This window comes from Ascaphus truei, chromosome 11 (genome assembly GCF_040206685.1).
Source record: "Ascaphus truei isolate aAscTru1 chromosome 11, aAscTru1.hap1, whole genome shotgun sequence".
NCBI classification, from domain to species: domain Eukaryota; kingdom Metazoa; phylum Chordata; class Amphibia; order Anura; family Ascaphidae; genus Ascaphus; species Ascaphus truei.
The window spans coordinates 26,751,807-26,767,630 of record NC_134493.1 but is presented as its reverse complement, the minus strand read 5'-3'; the positions used below and the strand labels follow the sequence as shown (position 1 = coordinate 26,767,630).

General features: G+C 43.8%; 1 protein-coding gene across 2 annotated transcripts in view; it reads left to right on the top strand.

Annotated features, from left to right (window-relative positions):
- The window catches only part of LOC142463092 (uncharacterized), a 291,163-nt gene that overhangs the window by 191,826 nt on the left and 83,513 nt on the right, over positions 1-15,824 (top strand). For both annotated transcript variants that reach the window (XR_012787370.1, XM_075565366.1), the window contains exons 46-52: positions 5,225-5,356; positions 5,825-5,974; positions 7,545-7,661; positions 8,405-8,578; positions 9,130-9,337; positions 14,212-14,372; positions 15,615-15,727. Coding sequence is in view for 1 of the 2 variants with exons in the window: in XM_075565366.1 (XP_075421481.1) it covers positions 5,225-5,356; positions 5,825-5,974; positions 7,545-7,661; positions 8,405-8,578; positions 9,130-9,337; positions 14,212-14,372; positions 15,615-15,727 (1,055 nt within the window). In the remaining variant the exon portion in view is untranslated. The remainder of the gene's footprint in view (positions 1-5,224; positions 5,357-5,824; positions 5,975-7,544; positions 7,662-8,404; positions 8,579-9,129; positions 9,338-14,211; positions 14,373-15,614; positions 15,728-15,824) is intronic.

Below are 15,824 nucleotides of genomic sequence, written 5' to 3'. Positions count from 1 at the left end.
TCAGAAACTGGAGCTTTAGATGCAATGGCAGAAAATTCAGACATATCAGAGAGGGTACTGTTAAAAGCATTAGTTTTAACATTAGTGATAGGCATATCACATACTACAGGGAAGTTAGAGGAAGGGGAACTTTGGTTTGAAACAGGGGACTTGGAAATCTGATCGGTCAATGCAGTAAGGAAAGGCTCTAAGGAAAGAGATTTAGAGACACAGGCAAGGATTTCAACTTTCTGAGAAACTGGAGGGGTAACACTAAGTGCTGTAAAGGTTTTAGAGACAGGGACGCTGGCCTTTGGAGTGGGAACTTGAGAAGTAACATGGGTTAAAACAGGCAGTGCAGGAAGGACTGAGAAAATGGAGGTGGAGTCAGTAGCAGGGACCGTGGCAAATTCCTCTTTTGGCTTAAGAGGCACAAAATCGGTGTGATTTAAGAGGCACAAAATCGGTGAAAAAAAAGTGCACCTCCCGGGACCAGTGCAACAGGAGGGGCACTGGTGGCTGCGGCTACCAGTCTGTTTACCCCTGAAATGTTGGCACTGATTACTGCGTGGGGCGACCGAGGGACACTGGAGGAGCGGCTACAGTTCATCTCTATGGCAGTGAACAGACCCGCTTATTGCCCCCCGGTCCAACCCTGCAAAGATGAACTCCAACTGGACAAGCACAGTCTCACCAAGTACGTGGAAGGCACTGATCAGATTGACAGTTTCTTAAAGAACTTTGAAACGCAGTGCCGGCGGTACAAGGTGCTTCCCCAGCATAGGGTTGCACGCTTGGACCCCTTACTGTCCGGCTTGGCTAAGCAGACGATGATGGCGCTTCCAGAGGAGTATGCTGATGATTATGACCACCTGAAAGAACTGTTGCTATTTCAGCACGGTTTTACCCCTGAAGCCTACCGGGTAAATTCCGGCTGGAGGAGAGGCAGCCTCTGGAGTCCTACGTCACCTATGTGACCCACATGGCTTTATACTGGGTGGAGGGCTATGAGGCCAGGACTTACCAATGCCTGCTGGACCTCATCTTTCAAGCAGCTCATGCAGCAGTGCCCGCCGGCGGTGAGGGCTTGGGTGTATGATAAAAAGCCCAAGACTTACACGGAGACGGCGAGGCTAGCAGATGACTATGTGGCCAGCCGATCCCTGATGCCCACCAAGGCACGCTGCCGGCACCGGCCATGAAATCTGCTAATACCCCCCAATGGACACAGAGGCCGCCTGTGGGCAGCAGTCCACAGAAGGCGGGGGAGCTCCGGCACGAGCACCGGTGCTACAACTGTAACAGCACTGGTCACATCAGACCAGACTGCCCGGAACCCCTGCGTCCCAGCGGACACCATCGGGGGCAACGCACCCCAGCTGCGAAGCCGGTAGCCTGCGTGCGGGTGGCTTCCACCAAAGAACCCAGACCGGTCATGGAAACAACTCCCAGCGAGACGTCCCATGTCACCCCTATCCCGGTTTCATCGGTGCCTACAGCCAGGAGCGGAGGACATCTCAGCGCGGACCTGCAGCAGACAGACGGCCGGAGCAGACATCTCACCCCGGTAACAGTCGGTGACCGGCAAGCAGTCGGCTTGCTGGATTCAGGAGCTGCAGTGACCCTGGTCCGACCTGATATGGTCCGGCCAGAGGAATTGCTCCCAGGCCCTGGGATGCAGATCACTGCTGCCGACGGAGAGCCATGTTTCTTGCAAGTGGCCAGAATCTTTTTGGATTGGGGGGAGGGCAAGGGTGTGCGGGAGGTGGGGTTTTTACCTGGTTTGGATGCCGATGTTCTTCTTGGCAATGATCTGGGACCGATGACCTGCACCTGGGACCGGATGCCCAAGCCCGCTGCAGTGGCGGCGGTTACCCGGAGCCAGACCGCAGCAATGGCGGCGGCGCCAGTCCCCCAGCCTTTGGGACCAACGTTAGCGGAGGGCGCAGAGGAGCCCGGGGAGGTAAGCCAGGATCAGTTGCAACCACAGACTGACTTACTGTTCCCCCTCACCCTTCCCCATTCTCCGGACAATGACATGACTGGGGGGTGGCCAGACTTAGGAGCCCAGTTTAGGGAGGCAGTGAAGACAGACCCTACCCTGGCCGGCGTGAGACTTCGGGCGTCCGAATCTCAGGCAGGGGAAGGCACTGAAAAAGCACCGTTTAGCAAATATGGGCCTACATCCTTTACAAGTACAGATGTAGGAAGACTTCCTGTTTTGGTGCCACCGACCCGCGCGGTCATGTGACCGCGGAACCGATGGACTAACACTGCAGGGGGTTGCATTCAGAAGCATGGACCCCAGCAGCTCCATCACGGCAGCCGCTGTTACGGGCGCCACAGACTTTTCATGGTTCGTCCGCCACACTAAATTTAGTATTGCAGACTGACAAGTATTACTGGAAATTTTAACATAATTAAATCATCATTTACCCTGATCTATCAAAGGCGACCATTTCAACGCTAAATCTAACTGCTCTTGAAAAATGATCTTCATAAGATATATTTATGGTTGAGCAAACGTCAAGATTTAATTACATGATGTAACCATGAGAGGTTTAAGTGCAGAGATAGTGTAGGGTCCACAAGATTTATTTCACAAAGGCAATCATGTAACGTCTTTTAATTTGGATCGCTAAATCACATACCTGGACAGTAAATACCACAGCTTGGAACGGGAATTTCGGCAGATATTAGTTTAGAAAAGGGAACAGGCAAAATATGAATCATGTAAACTTACTGAAAACTCACTATTTAAAAAATAATATGTAGGTGTTTCCAACAATTGTTGTGGATAACTCACCTACAGCAACTTCGTCTTACCGACTCAACATGTTATATCAGCATTATCTGTTGGACATCGCTCCATTGTCAATGAGTTCTGAAAAGGCCATGGCTTAATATAGTAGAGAAGCAGTATAATATGCCAATGAATGATGCAAAATGCCCAGTGGCCACCGGCGTGATGACATTTTGCCATGAGCGTGACCCTGTATCTCACTGTGTATTCATTGTACTGTGTAACATGTGCGTGACCATGTAGCTCACTGTGTATTCATTGTACTGTGTAACATGTGCGTGACCATGTATCTCACTGTGTATTCATTGTACTGTGTAACATGTGCGTGACCATGTATCTCACTGTGTATTCATTGTACTGTGTAACATGTGCGTGACCATGTAGCTCACTGTGTATTCATTGTGCTGTGTAACATGTGCGTGACCATGTATCTCACTGTGTATTCATTGTACTGTGTAACATGTGCGTGACCATGTAGCTCACTGTGTATTCATTGTGCTGTGTAACATGTGCGTGACCATGTATCTCACTGTGTATTCATTGTACTGTGTAACATGTGCGTGACCATGTATCTCACTGTGTATTCATTGTACTGTGTAACATGTGCGTGACCATGTAGCTCACTGTGTATTCATTGTGCTGTGTAACATGTGCGTGACCATGTATCTCACTGTGTATTCATTGTGCTGTGTAACATGTGCGTGACCATGTAGCTCACTGTGTATTCATTGTACTGTGTAACATGTGCGTGACCATGTATCTCACTGTGTATTCATTGTGCTGTGTAACATGTGCGTGACCATGTATCTCACTGTGTATTCATTGTGCTGTGTAACATGTGCGTGACCATGTAGCTCACTGTGTATTCATTGTGCTGTGTAACATGTGCGTGACCATGTATCTCACTGTGTATTCATTGTGCTGTGTAACATGTGCGTGACCATGTAGCTCACTGTGTATTCATTGTACTGTGTAACATGTGCGTGACCATGTAGCTCACTGTGTATTCATTGTACTGTGTAACATGTGCGTGACCATGTATCTCACTGTGTATTCATTGTACTGTGTAACATGTTAAAGGTTTCAGGCCGGCTTCTCCCCACTTTATTTAGGACTGGATTCACTAGAGCAGGGGGGGTCTCAACTCCAGTCCTCGAGACCCTCCGATAGGTCAGTTTTTGAGGATATCCCTGCTTCAGCACAGGACCCTACAGATTGAACCACCTGTGGTGCAGCAGGGATCCACCTCTGCTGAAGCAGGGATAGCCTAACAACCTGACCTGTCGGGGGGTCTTGAGGACTGCAGTTGAGGCCCCCTGCACTAGAGGCTGGTAATTTGGTAATATCTGGAAACAGCCTTTTTGTTTTTAAATCAACCTATTTACTAAATTCATAGATTTTTTTTTTACGTCTTGATTATAAATATCGCAAAATGACATTCACATGCTGTGCTACTTCATCAGCTTTGATCCCCGGCAATATCGTGCGATTTTTATAACCCACCGCAGGCTGACGTTATGCGCGCCTGACGTGTTTAATAAGCACTATATACAGTCAAGATAACATTCCATGCACCATATTACACTTTTAGTAGAAGACATGGAAAACCCATTGCAAGCTGGTCATTGGGGTCTACAAAGAACGTAATACTCTAATACTTTTAACACTCACATAGCCCACCATTCCCCCGAGGGTACTGTAAACTTTGGGAATGTCATGGTTATCAGGTACCTATGGGTTATGTTAGTTAGTTATGCCAAAATATTACTTACAGCCTTACCAACATTTCAGTACTGGCATGGTACTCAAATGTAAAGTGTGCAGTAGCATGTTATTTAGAGTGCACAAGAGATGGTACCCGCACTCCTAGGGTGTAGGGGTGTGTGGATGGTGCACTAGGGGAAGGGGGTGCAGTGGAAGGAGGCCTGAGAACCCTTACTTAGGAAGGAATGCAGTCTCAGTTGGTCTCCAAATGACGTGCACTGTAAAACCCACACAAATAGTAATGCAGTGTACTGTAGCTGCACAGTAGCAGTAGGTAGCAGATAATGAGCTAAATGATTATTGATGGTTGATGTTAAAGAAATACCCCAAGTAGGTAATGTTGGAGGATTGTAGTAAAATGAAAATCTTTAATGGACACATAAAAAGTTAGGGCTCATAATAGCACCATGTTCAGCGTCACTGCTGAAAAGTAGCGTATGCTGCCTGTTAACACACGCAGGATTCTGCAATAGGTCTGAGTAGGGAAACGGATATACCGTTACCTAGAGGAATACTGTAGTTATTTTATATAAATACAATGTCAATACAATAGTATTCAGTGAATACAACTGGATAGAGAAAACTGGTCCTATACACACCCTTATAAATACAGTATTGGCTGACCTTCTGACCTTTGTAACCCATTATTTCGATGCATCATTCTGAATCCCATTACAGGATCTCGGAGCACCGCTGAAAATAAATGGATCTGGTTACGTTATTGTGAACGAAGCAAACCTGGATTCACAAATGTTAATTATTGTTGATGAAAGTACACTAAAGGGACTGCTCATTTTAAAAGCAACAGAGGTATGTGGATCTGCTCACTTAAAACTACGGCTGGGTTTTTTTATTGGTGTTCTAATAATATATACGTTATTCGTGTTTTGGTTTTGCTGGAACTCTGTTGGTTTTGGATTTTTTTTTTATTAAGACAAAAAAAATCTAAATAAATAGGATATTTTTTGAAAAAAAGTGCAAAATGTTCAAAGTTCTGACTTTTTTTGCAAAAGTGTGTGGGTTTTTTCGTTCACGAATTCAAAAGTTATAACCGACCCTCTTCCCCATCCTCCTCAAGAAACAAAAATGAATCGGAGGATGAACCTTTCTTGGGGATTTGTCTTGAATTTGAACATTTGTTTGACTCGAACATGTAAATATGTATATTTGTGTATATTTCTGCACTTCAAAAAATAAATGGTGTGTGTGCAGTAATTCAGTTACTACATATTTACCATTCGGCTTCCAATACTAATACCTACTATTTCTTATTAACAGAAGAAACAAGAGTTAGATGTCATCCTTACTCATAATGTCCAGCCTGCAATTAACCTTGGTATACCTGCACGGACCATTGTAGAGGTGACATCGGAAAAAAACAATGAACATTATAAAAGGTTCCTCCAACTCAGTGTGGATAACACGCAGGTATGGAATAATATGCAACCCGTTTGTGTGTCAGAACAATTTTATATGGCCCAAACCTATGTGCAATTCCATAAGATGGAGTATAACATACTTAACTCTCTTCTAATAATTATACTAGACTCCTGGTAACTCCATCTCATACTCAGGGGGACATCCTGGGCGCATACATAGAAAATGTAATAGACCTCTTTCTAACCATGGGGGCGAAATAGATATTCTACTATTTGTCATAGTGTCATCTACACATTTTTACATTATGATGACTGTATACGTTTGCGGTTCACAGACGTACACGTGACATCACTAAGGCTCCGTCCATAGGACTGCAGCCGTGCAGAGGCACGCAGAGGCTGAGGGAAAGCGGGTGCTTTCCCTGGCCTTGGTCCGGGGGGGCGTGTCGGGGGGGGGGGTGAGCCTGTGACGTCACGGAGCTAGTTCGCCCACATTGGGCGAACAGCTCACGTGACCGGCCCTGCGCTCCCGTGAGCGGCAAATCTAAAAATTTAATAAGACACACGCTTCCGCACGCTTGTGGAAGCGTGTGCGAGCCCTGCTAAAGCCGCTCTCATTGCGGTTGCAGGGGCACACTGAGAAGCGTCAGCGCACCTCAGCACAGGTCAGCGCCTAAGCGCTGACCCTGGACTCAGCCTTATATTTGTACAGAACATTCATTATTATAATTCTTGTTACATTTTAATGGTAAGGAGTGTTGTTTCAGTCACCCATAGGCCTCTGGTTTCTGTGGGCTTTTGTGACTTGTCTTTGAAGCGTACAGAGCATCTAATATTTCAAGGCGTCTTTCAAATTGACACCTCTGTGTACCTGCAGTCCAGCCTTACACTCATCCAGTCATTTTAATATAAACAGTTAGGGGAAATATATCACTGAACTCATACAGCGTTTCCTTAATTGTTTTTCTGGCTGGCAAATGAAACCATGAAACATTAACTTCTTGTGACACTGCCAAAATGAACCATGATTAAAAGTACATTTCGTAAGGAGGCGCTCCTCTTGGTTGCCATACCACACACAAATGTCACAATTTACATTCGTTTTATTGTGACAACGACCATTTTAAAATCTATTAAAACAAGAAAAATGGAAATCTCTCCAGAGCCGGTGGAACGGCGAGGGCGGTGCCCCAGAGGTCATAACATCTAATTAAGGGAGGAGGAGCGGCTCAGTGAGTAAAGACACTGACTGGCACTGAGTGGGAAGCAGGGGAACCTGGTTCAATTCCCGGTGTCGGCTCCTTGTGACCTTGGGAAAGTCACTTTATCTCCCTGTGCCTCAGGCACCAAAAAATATAGATTGTAAGCTCCACGGGGCAGGGACCTGTGCCTGCAAAATGTCTCTGTAAAGCGCTATGTAAAACTAGCAGCGCTATACAAGGACATGCTAAAAAAAAACAAATTAATAAACAAATACGTATGGGCTTGTATAGATTGCTTCTGTAAGACATGAACAGTTCTTGTTATAGGATGCAGGGGTCAGATTTGCAAATGTTGAATGTTGATTGAAGAATGTCAATATCATTTCATCGTGTTTTTCCATTTAAAAAAAAAAACAGATCACTGAAGAAATGAGTTTCATTCAGAAGACTGACCATGTCTCCCTCAATTACAAGATTACACACAACATGGGGGCACTGAAGAGATTGCTTATAGAAGACAGAATTGAAATTCAGGTATTTTATTGTGTCTGATTAATAAGAAACACAAATCCAGAATGAAGCAATAGGAAAATAAAATATAACTACTAATTTACATGTCTGATCTATTTTACAATACTGTACATGTGTACAGTATATGTAACATACATGAGAGATATGTCAATCATACTGTAGGTTTGGACATCTTTATTCACCAAGATCATTTTAATCCCTTGCTGTGCACTACTCTGCACTACTGCTATTCTGCCTGTCTTTAATTGTGCTTATCAGAAACTACTACACCACTTTTACAGTATTCGTGCTGACCACCATGCGAGTACTATTCAGAGGGCTATCACCCCCTAAATGCTACATACAAGGCAGTATTAGCTCCTGCTGTGGGTTTTTTTAACCACATGTTTATATGGTCGATTATTTCTTTTCCTGGCCCATTATTTGTAATTGCTGCATATAGCATATAATACATTTTGTTTTACCCTTATTTATTTATCCACCCAGTTCTTATTATTGTGGTCCCTTGCATTAAAAATCCCCCATGTATACGTCACAATGGTACATATCTCTCAGCTACGTTCTGCTATTAGTGCAGTTGTTACTAGTTATTTTTAACTACTTGTACTGTAGTTCTGAGAGTCCATGTTACTGGGTCCCTTTTTCTTCCCTCTTTCTTTGGAGGGAATTACTTCTCCCCCACTATCAGTAACTTGGGCAGCCAAAGATGAGTACACAGCATTTATTGACCTTGTTATTATACTTAGGCTAGCGTGGACTTGAAAGAAACAAGGAACATGAGTGTCACAGCTCAGTACGGGCCTCATTCGATGAATGCAACTGTACAGGTTACGGGCAATGAAACAAGAAGCAACGTAACAGGAAACGTTCAACACAACTGGCCCTGGTTACTGGAAAGTGGAACTCCAGCTTCTATTTGGGTGAGGTCTATATATTTTTTTCACAGTACATTAAAGGGGCATTTTATCTATCTGGCAGAACATGGATTAATGTTGCCAGGTGCCACTTATAACTTATGAACACATTGATGCACAGCCTAAACATGTATACCCTGATATACAGTGACATGTACATTTTCCCATGCACACTCACATGTAGAAAGATACACACAGACCCAAACATGCTTATAAACTGTTATAACCGGCTGAAATGGTAAAGCCAGTGTTTTTTTTTTCCATCTACCGTATGCGTATTATACCTCTGGTTGATAGCATAAGTCACGGAAGTAAGTTACATGATATTTGTAAGTCTTACATTTTTGGGGGGGGATCTCTGTGCAAAAACACACAAAATACAGTTATTGTCAATATTGCTGTATATTTCTGCATCTTCATCTCCTGTAGGCGACATGAGCTTGTGGTTTAACTCCTTGCCAATAAAACTAGTCATTTACAATGTTGTAGTAGCAAGTAGTAACTTACACTGGTTATTGTTTCAAATGAATCATGTAGATAAAGTCAATTTTCTTTAGACTTCCATGGATATTCAAGCGACAGATGCCAAGCAAGAAATCTCAGTGCAAACTGCGGCAGCGCAGACATTGATTACATGCACAATTGCTTTTCTGCGCACACTAAAGGACAGCAAGATCCTCTTCAAAACTACACATAACAGTGATGCTTTTCTGACCTACGGCTGTCCAGAGGCAATCAGTGTGATAGGGACACTCTATAAAGAAGGTGGGTGTTTTCATATAGAGCTTTGATTGCTCTAGCAAGCAATGTAAATGCATTAATAACATGTCATAGAGTGGTTCAGGGCTTTATTTGCTAGGCAGTATGTATGTTTTTATTTCATCACAAACCCACACATTTCAGGCACAATCTGCACTCGCAGGATCCGTCTGCAAGTTTCCTTTCTCTGGAACAAGCATCAAGTGGGGGCAAGGAGGGGAAACCAGTGGCCTGCTGCTCCGTGTAACACCGAAGATATTCAGTGTATCCCCTCCGCACTCACAAACAACTTGCCAACACAAGCGTAGTATCAAAATCTTTTAGTAGCTTTAATAGCAGACTTACAGCAATATCCACCTGAAGAAGGGGTTACCCCCGAAACATTGTTGCCGTAAGTCTGCTATTAAAGCTACTAAAAGATTTTGATACTACGTTTGTGCTGGCAAGTTGTTTGTGAGTGCGGAGGGGATACACTGTGTCTTTATTTATATAGCGCCACCCATGTACATAAACGCCTCACAGCAGTAATACACGTGACATAATATAATAATGGGAATAAGCACTTGTGACATAAAAGTAACATTAGGAAAAAGCGTCCCTGCCCCGAAGAGCTTACACTCTAGTAGTACTAAGCTGCGAGGCATCTTAAGGCCCATTCAGGCTTATTACTGCACTATCAATAAAACGGAGGCCCAAGTTTGAGTAAAATGATATTCAAATGATGCACAGAAAGGGTTAGACGTAGGTAAAGGTGAAAACTCAACGATGTGTCTACAAGTACATAGGGTTTACACCGACTGTACAGTCTTGTGAAGATCTATTAGGGGCAAGTGGGATATCTTAGATTCTGAAAAATCTCAAAGGCAGAGGAAGGAAGCATCTTTAAGAGTAAAAGAAACACAAAGACTTGCTTTAAAGCAGCAATCCCACCCAAAATCATGTATTTATTTGTACCATATGTAAACTAGGGGTGATCTACAGCATTCAAGGCTTTGGGCGATGCCCCCGAATTGCTCAGATATTGTTTTTTTTGTGCCAGGATTTGCAAGGAAAGACAACAATAGCTACGAGATCACCCAATCGTTCAAAATAGTCATTTAGAGCCTTCAAGATTGAGGCTGTTTCTTTGTTCCAATAATAGTCTATTCTTCAGAAACAGAAAGCATACTGGTTCAGAGTGGGAACTATCAGCATGATGCTGTTTCTTAGTTCTGTTCTCTCTTTGTCTAATCAAAACCTTTATACCATTTCTTGTAACCAGCTATTTGTGGTAGATGCACCTCTTTCTCACAATCAACCAGATGGTACATAGCCATTAATAGACAACAAGAAACCATATTTCCGTCTTTAGCAGTTATCTTTCAGACATCCATGGTAGAACAATGTCTTCCTATATTTTTATCTCCAGACATCATTGTGAGATGTGCACTCATACTATCAATCTCTGTTCTGGCAAACTTCCCTTATTCCAGGCTGATTTCGCTGTTCTTTGTATCTTAAAACAATCTTTATTATCCTAAAAATATTCCTATTTTTAACGACACTCTTGTCAAACTGATGTAACGGTCTAACTCCTTTCACATTCCAAACTATGAGCTTCTGCGATGTAGCCTGATTTGTAATTACCAAGGTTTTATACGACATAGATAAAATAGAAGCTAATAGAAGCTACTGTAATGAGACAAAATGGATTCCAAAATCACACGAGACCTTTCTACAATCGTAAGCTGCAATGTCATTTGACGATGATGTTGAAAAAAACGATGGCCATATTGCTTTTCCCGGACATGAATTAGTGGAATGGAATTTCAAAATGAAATCTCTCGATTACGTGGGGTGCTGCGGCTCCTCTCCACGGGAACCCTTGTGTCAAATAGAAGAAAAAAAGGTGATGTAAAAAAGCGCTAATGGGAATAACAATGTACCCTGTTAAGAGGGGGAACCCTATTGGTAGATAGGCAGCCTGGTGAACCTGATAGTACAATCAGATGAACAGCATAAATAAAAAAGAGATACCAGCGCCTGATCAGTCCACAATGGATGGAAGTCCAGTAGAAATAGTCCCAAATCCAGGATGTGCTACAGTCACTGAATCTTTGAGTGCTCCGTTAGGAATTCATGCAGGGGATGTGGAACATGAAATAAAAGAAGAGAGAATTTAGTGCAACACAGCTAAACAGATTACACAGACAAAAAAACAAAAAAAAGGAAAGCGAAAAACAAAACAAAAAAAAAAAATACAAAAAATAAAAATAAAAATGCAAGCTGGCTGACACAGGGGGACAAGACAGACAGACACAACTAGACAGACAACATTAAAGCAAAGCTAATGATAAAAGTTAATTTATTATAACTGAAAATAAAAAATAGGACAGGTTGCTGATATGCCGCTCCAGTGGGTTAAAATCTGAATAACACTCACAGGACGGCAGATGTAGATTCGCATAAGTCAATGTGAGCCGAAATCCACGTGTGGGGGGGTCGCAGGGTTCTCAGGATGGCGTGTATTCCCTCTGTTACTCCTTACTGGTGAGGACCGGAAATTACGTCACCGTTGCGCCGAAACCGGAAATGACGTCGCCGGGTATGACGTCAGGACTGGTGAATCCAGTGAAGCCCCAGGGAAATGGCGATCCACACCTCCTTGCCCCTACTTCGCTCAACAAAAGCGCTCAGCGATATAACAGCTTGTACTCAGCAAAAGTGTCCAAAATTGAATAAAACAGCCCAATTGTGTCAAATAGGGTATGAAAAACGTTTGTTTTTTAAAGTGAGTAGCACAGATTACTGTTTTTTTGTTTTTTTTTACCAATCTTTTTCCTTTATTGGGGTCGTAAGTGCAGAAAATACAGATATAGTAGAGCCATTGGCACATGACTACAATATACATTCAAACGATCCAATAAAGCATTTTTCACTTTTTTGGGGGGGGAGTGAGGGTTGGATCAGAAGGGGGGAGGACGGAGGAGGAGGAATGGTGTAGTAGACAAGCAGAGAAGGGGGAGGGAAGGTTGGGGGGGGGGAGTTGAGGAGGCAGTGGGGATGGCGAGATGAGACCGTCACCTCCCCCCCTCCTCCTGTCCGGCAGACCTCTAGGTTTGGGTGTTGGCCTATATGGAAGTTGGACTTTGGTAGTCGAGCCACGGTTCCCAGATGTTATAGAACTGGGGTGTTTTCTGCCTGAGCATGGCAGTTTGTGTTAATTCTCTTAGTGACTGTACTTTTAGAGGGTGCTTTTATCTGTTTCCAGGCAGCTGCAATTGAGCATCTTGCAGCCGTTAGTATAGAGGAGATGAGTTTAGCTAGGGGAGCGGGTAGGCCTTCAACTTGTTTTCCCAACAGATTACTGTTTTAAAGATGAGTGAAATACCGGAAGAAGCATGGAACAGCCTTCCAGCTGAAGTGGTGGGAGCAAATTACGTTTGTAACTCAAAACTGTTTGAGATATAAACACTAGGAAACCATATGAGATATTCTAGGGGAGTCAGTGGCAGATTTCCCAATAGGCCCGGCCTAGGGCGCAAAATTTGGGAGTGGCAAAAAATCTCCCCCCCCCCCTTATATACATTTGCCGCGCTCTCAGGCCTCTAGGTCCTGATGGGAAGGCGCTTACATGTGTCGGCCGCCTCCTTGCTGCCAACCTTCCTTCTCCTTCCGAATCACAGCATCAAATGACACCGTGGATGTCATCAACATGACGTCACACGGCGTCTCATTATGGCAACATGACATTGCGCCGTCAAATGATGTCATGATATCCCGTTACCATGGCAACGTGACGCCGTGCAATGTCACGTTGGTGACGTATGCAGCATCATTTGTAGGAATGGGGGAAATTAGCAGGCAGATTATATGGGCCAAATGGCATTTACTAGCAATCAATGCATCAGTGTGTTTGGTTTTTTTATAAGGTTCCCCATGCGGTGTTCAACATATAAGAAATGGCGAGTCATATTGATTTCACCTTCTGCATTAAAAAACCTGTACACCTCATTATAAGGGCTGCTCCTTTTTCATAATGGAAATGCTGTCCCTGTTGAGATACACTTACCCTTCCTAATAGTTTGGAAGCTCCTCGGAGCAAGTTCCTCCTTATCTACTGTAACAATGTTAATGTTTGTTTAATGTTATTGTCTTTCGTCCTCCAACCTTGTTGTACTGCGCTACGGTATATGTTGTTGATGATAATACCGGTAAGCCAACAGTACAGTTTTTAATAGATAAAAAGTATACAGTAGTGGGCAGAGTTTTCCACCGCACAGGACTCTTCTTCACATGTGTTATTAACATTGAATAACTAAAAGGTACAGCAAATCTGTACTGCCCTATGTTTTCCTGTGGCCCAGGACTGAAGGGAGGTGGGGGTGGAACAGAGATGGGGCCGGAGGGTTTGTGCTCACTGTGTGCTGGAGGGCGAGCCCGGCATATGAAGGTGTATCAGCTGACCGACATTGGGAGTCATGTTCCCCTGCTCTGCCGGGCTCGGGACAGCTGTCCCGGCTCCCTCACTCCCCTGTTGGGGGTGCTGGCACTGGGACCATTACAGCAACTATAACTTTAAACTGCTACAAAGAGAGGAGATAAAGGGTGGACTGATCCTTCCAGTACTGGAACAGAGACTATTGTACCTGGCTCAAGACATAATGAAAATGTAGGTGCCAGAGGAACATGTAACACATTGCATAGCGATCTATAGTTGTATGCAGACTAATGTGCTACAGGTAGTGAGAAGGTTAAGAATTAAAGGTAGTGCTGTGCACCCCAATACTAATATATCTGAAGGAGTCACACATTTGTGTTGCTCTCCTGCCGGCAACATGGTGGACACGGTTGTGGGACTGTTTTCCAAATAATAAATATCTTACTGCTCACTGCATTAGGTAACAAATCCAACGCCACCTTAGACATGGAACTTGATCAGAAAAAGTTCAACGCAGATGTGAATATTGTGAGAGAACGAACTGGTAGCTTTGAAGTAACTGCAGAAGTGAAGCATTCAGTTCCTGTGCTCCAGGGTCTAGGAATTCCACGTGTGACTCAGGTACAGAGACATCTCCCCACAAGGTCAGCCAGACAGAACATTATATAAGTACATGTCTAACTGCATTTCATGTTAGAAGACAACTGATGTGATTTCAAAGTTATGGTCAGACTATATGAGAAGGAAATGAAGAGGACATCTTTAAAGGAGCAATCCAAGCTGAACCCCTTTTTTTTCGCTCCGGGGACCCCCAGCTTCACGAGATACAGACCTCCATAGGGGGTGCCGGTATCTCTGCAAAGTTTAAAGGCCTCGGTCACGCGGGCCAAAAGAAAGGTGAACCTGATGACATCACGGGTTCCTATTGGCCTGCAGAACGCGGGAGCTTTGAAACTCCGTAATTATGTAAACCCTGCTAGCCGAGGCAGCTTCCGGCACCCCCTATGGAGGTCAGTATGTCCGGTAACTGGGGAAGCTCCAGAGGCCCCATGCTTCAATCCAATGTAAAATATGAAACAATTTGACAAAAAATCACTAACTTGGTTTGCCTCTTTAAAGGAGCACTGCAAATATCATCAGAATTTAGTTTACACCAGATCTGACAATGTAATTTTACCTGCTAACATATATATATACTTCTTTCTTCCAGGACAACTTCACTGAGCAAATATGTCTTAAAAGCTGTAGCATTTGTTATACAATTCATGGCACCTATTTAATATACTGACTTCCATCTTTAAATAGAGCTAAATTCTTCCTGAACAAGGGAAAGACTGCGTTGCAGCATATCAGATATTCCCCACGTTGGAATTACCCATTACATGGTGACTGTGTCGTGTACTCGGTCCCCCTGTCATAGAAGAGTTGAGCATTAGAGTCAAACTCTCACTACGATAGTGTCTTTCATGACCCTGGGCCCTCCACTCCCGCCCCTGAACTGAAGAGGATGTTACCCTCTTCTGTTTAAAGCCCTACTGAGACTTTTAGAGCGCCATCAGCAGGCAGAGTGTGTGCTCCAAGATGTTCTGTAAAAGTGGTTTGTTTTCTTTAACAAACATGTAAGTGGAATTGCATCCCTTTCTGACATAGGGGCCACTCTCTGGCAGCGAAAGGGCTTACCACATTCCCCACTGCCTTTGGCATATGTTATATGTATATGTATATATCCTAATTCCATACACGTATCACATTTGTCCTAGCCACGTGACTGGCTAACAAGGTCAAAATGAAAGTCAAATAAAGAGAAGTGGAAGACCTAGCCCTGTTACATAACACCTTTCATGTCTTCATTACTGCATTCAGATGGCGTTGCACGTTATTTTGACCAACATGGACATTGGTGGCCTTTTGAAGTTGAACTATGATCGGAGGACGAACCTTATTATTACTGCCAATGCAAAAAGCCAACAGCAGAGGTCAGTGTGAGCATTACATAAATTAAAACCAACATGCATGAAATGACTTGAGCAGCGATTTTTTTAAATGAAAACCGTGTCACATCATGTAGTTGTT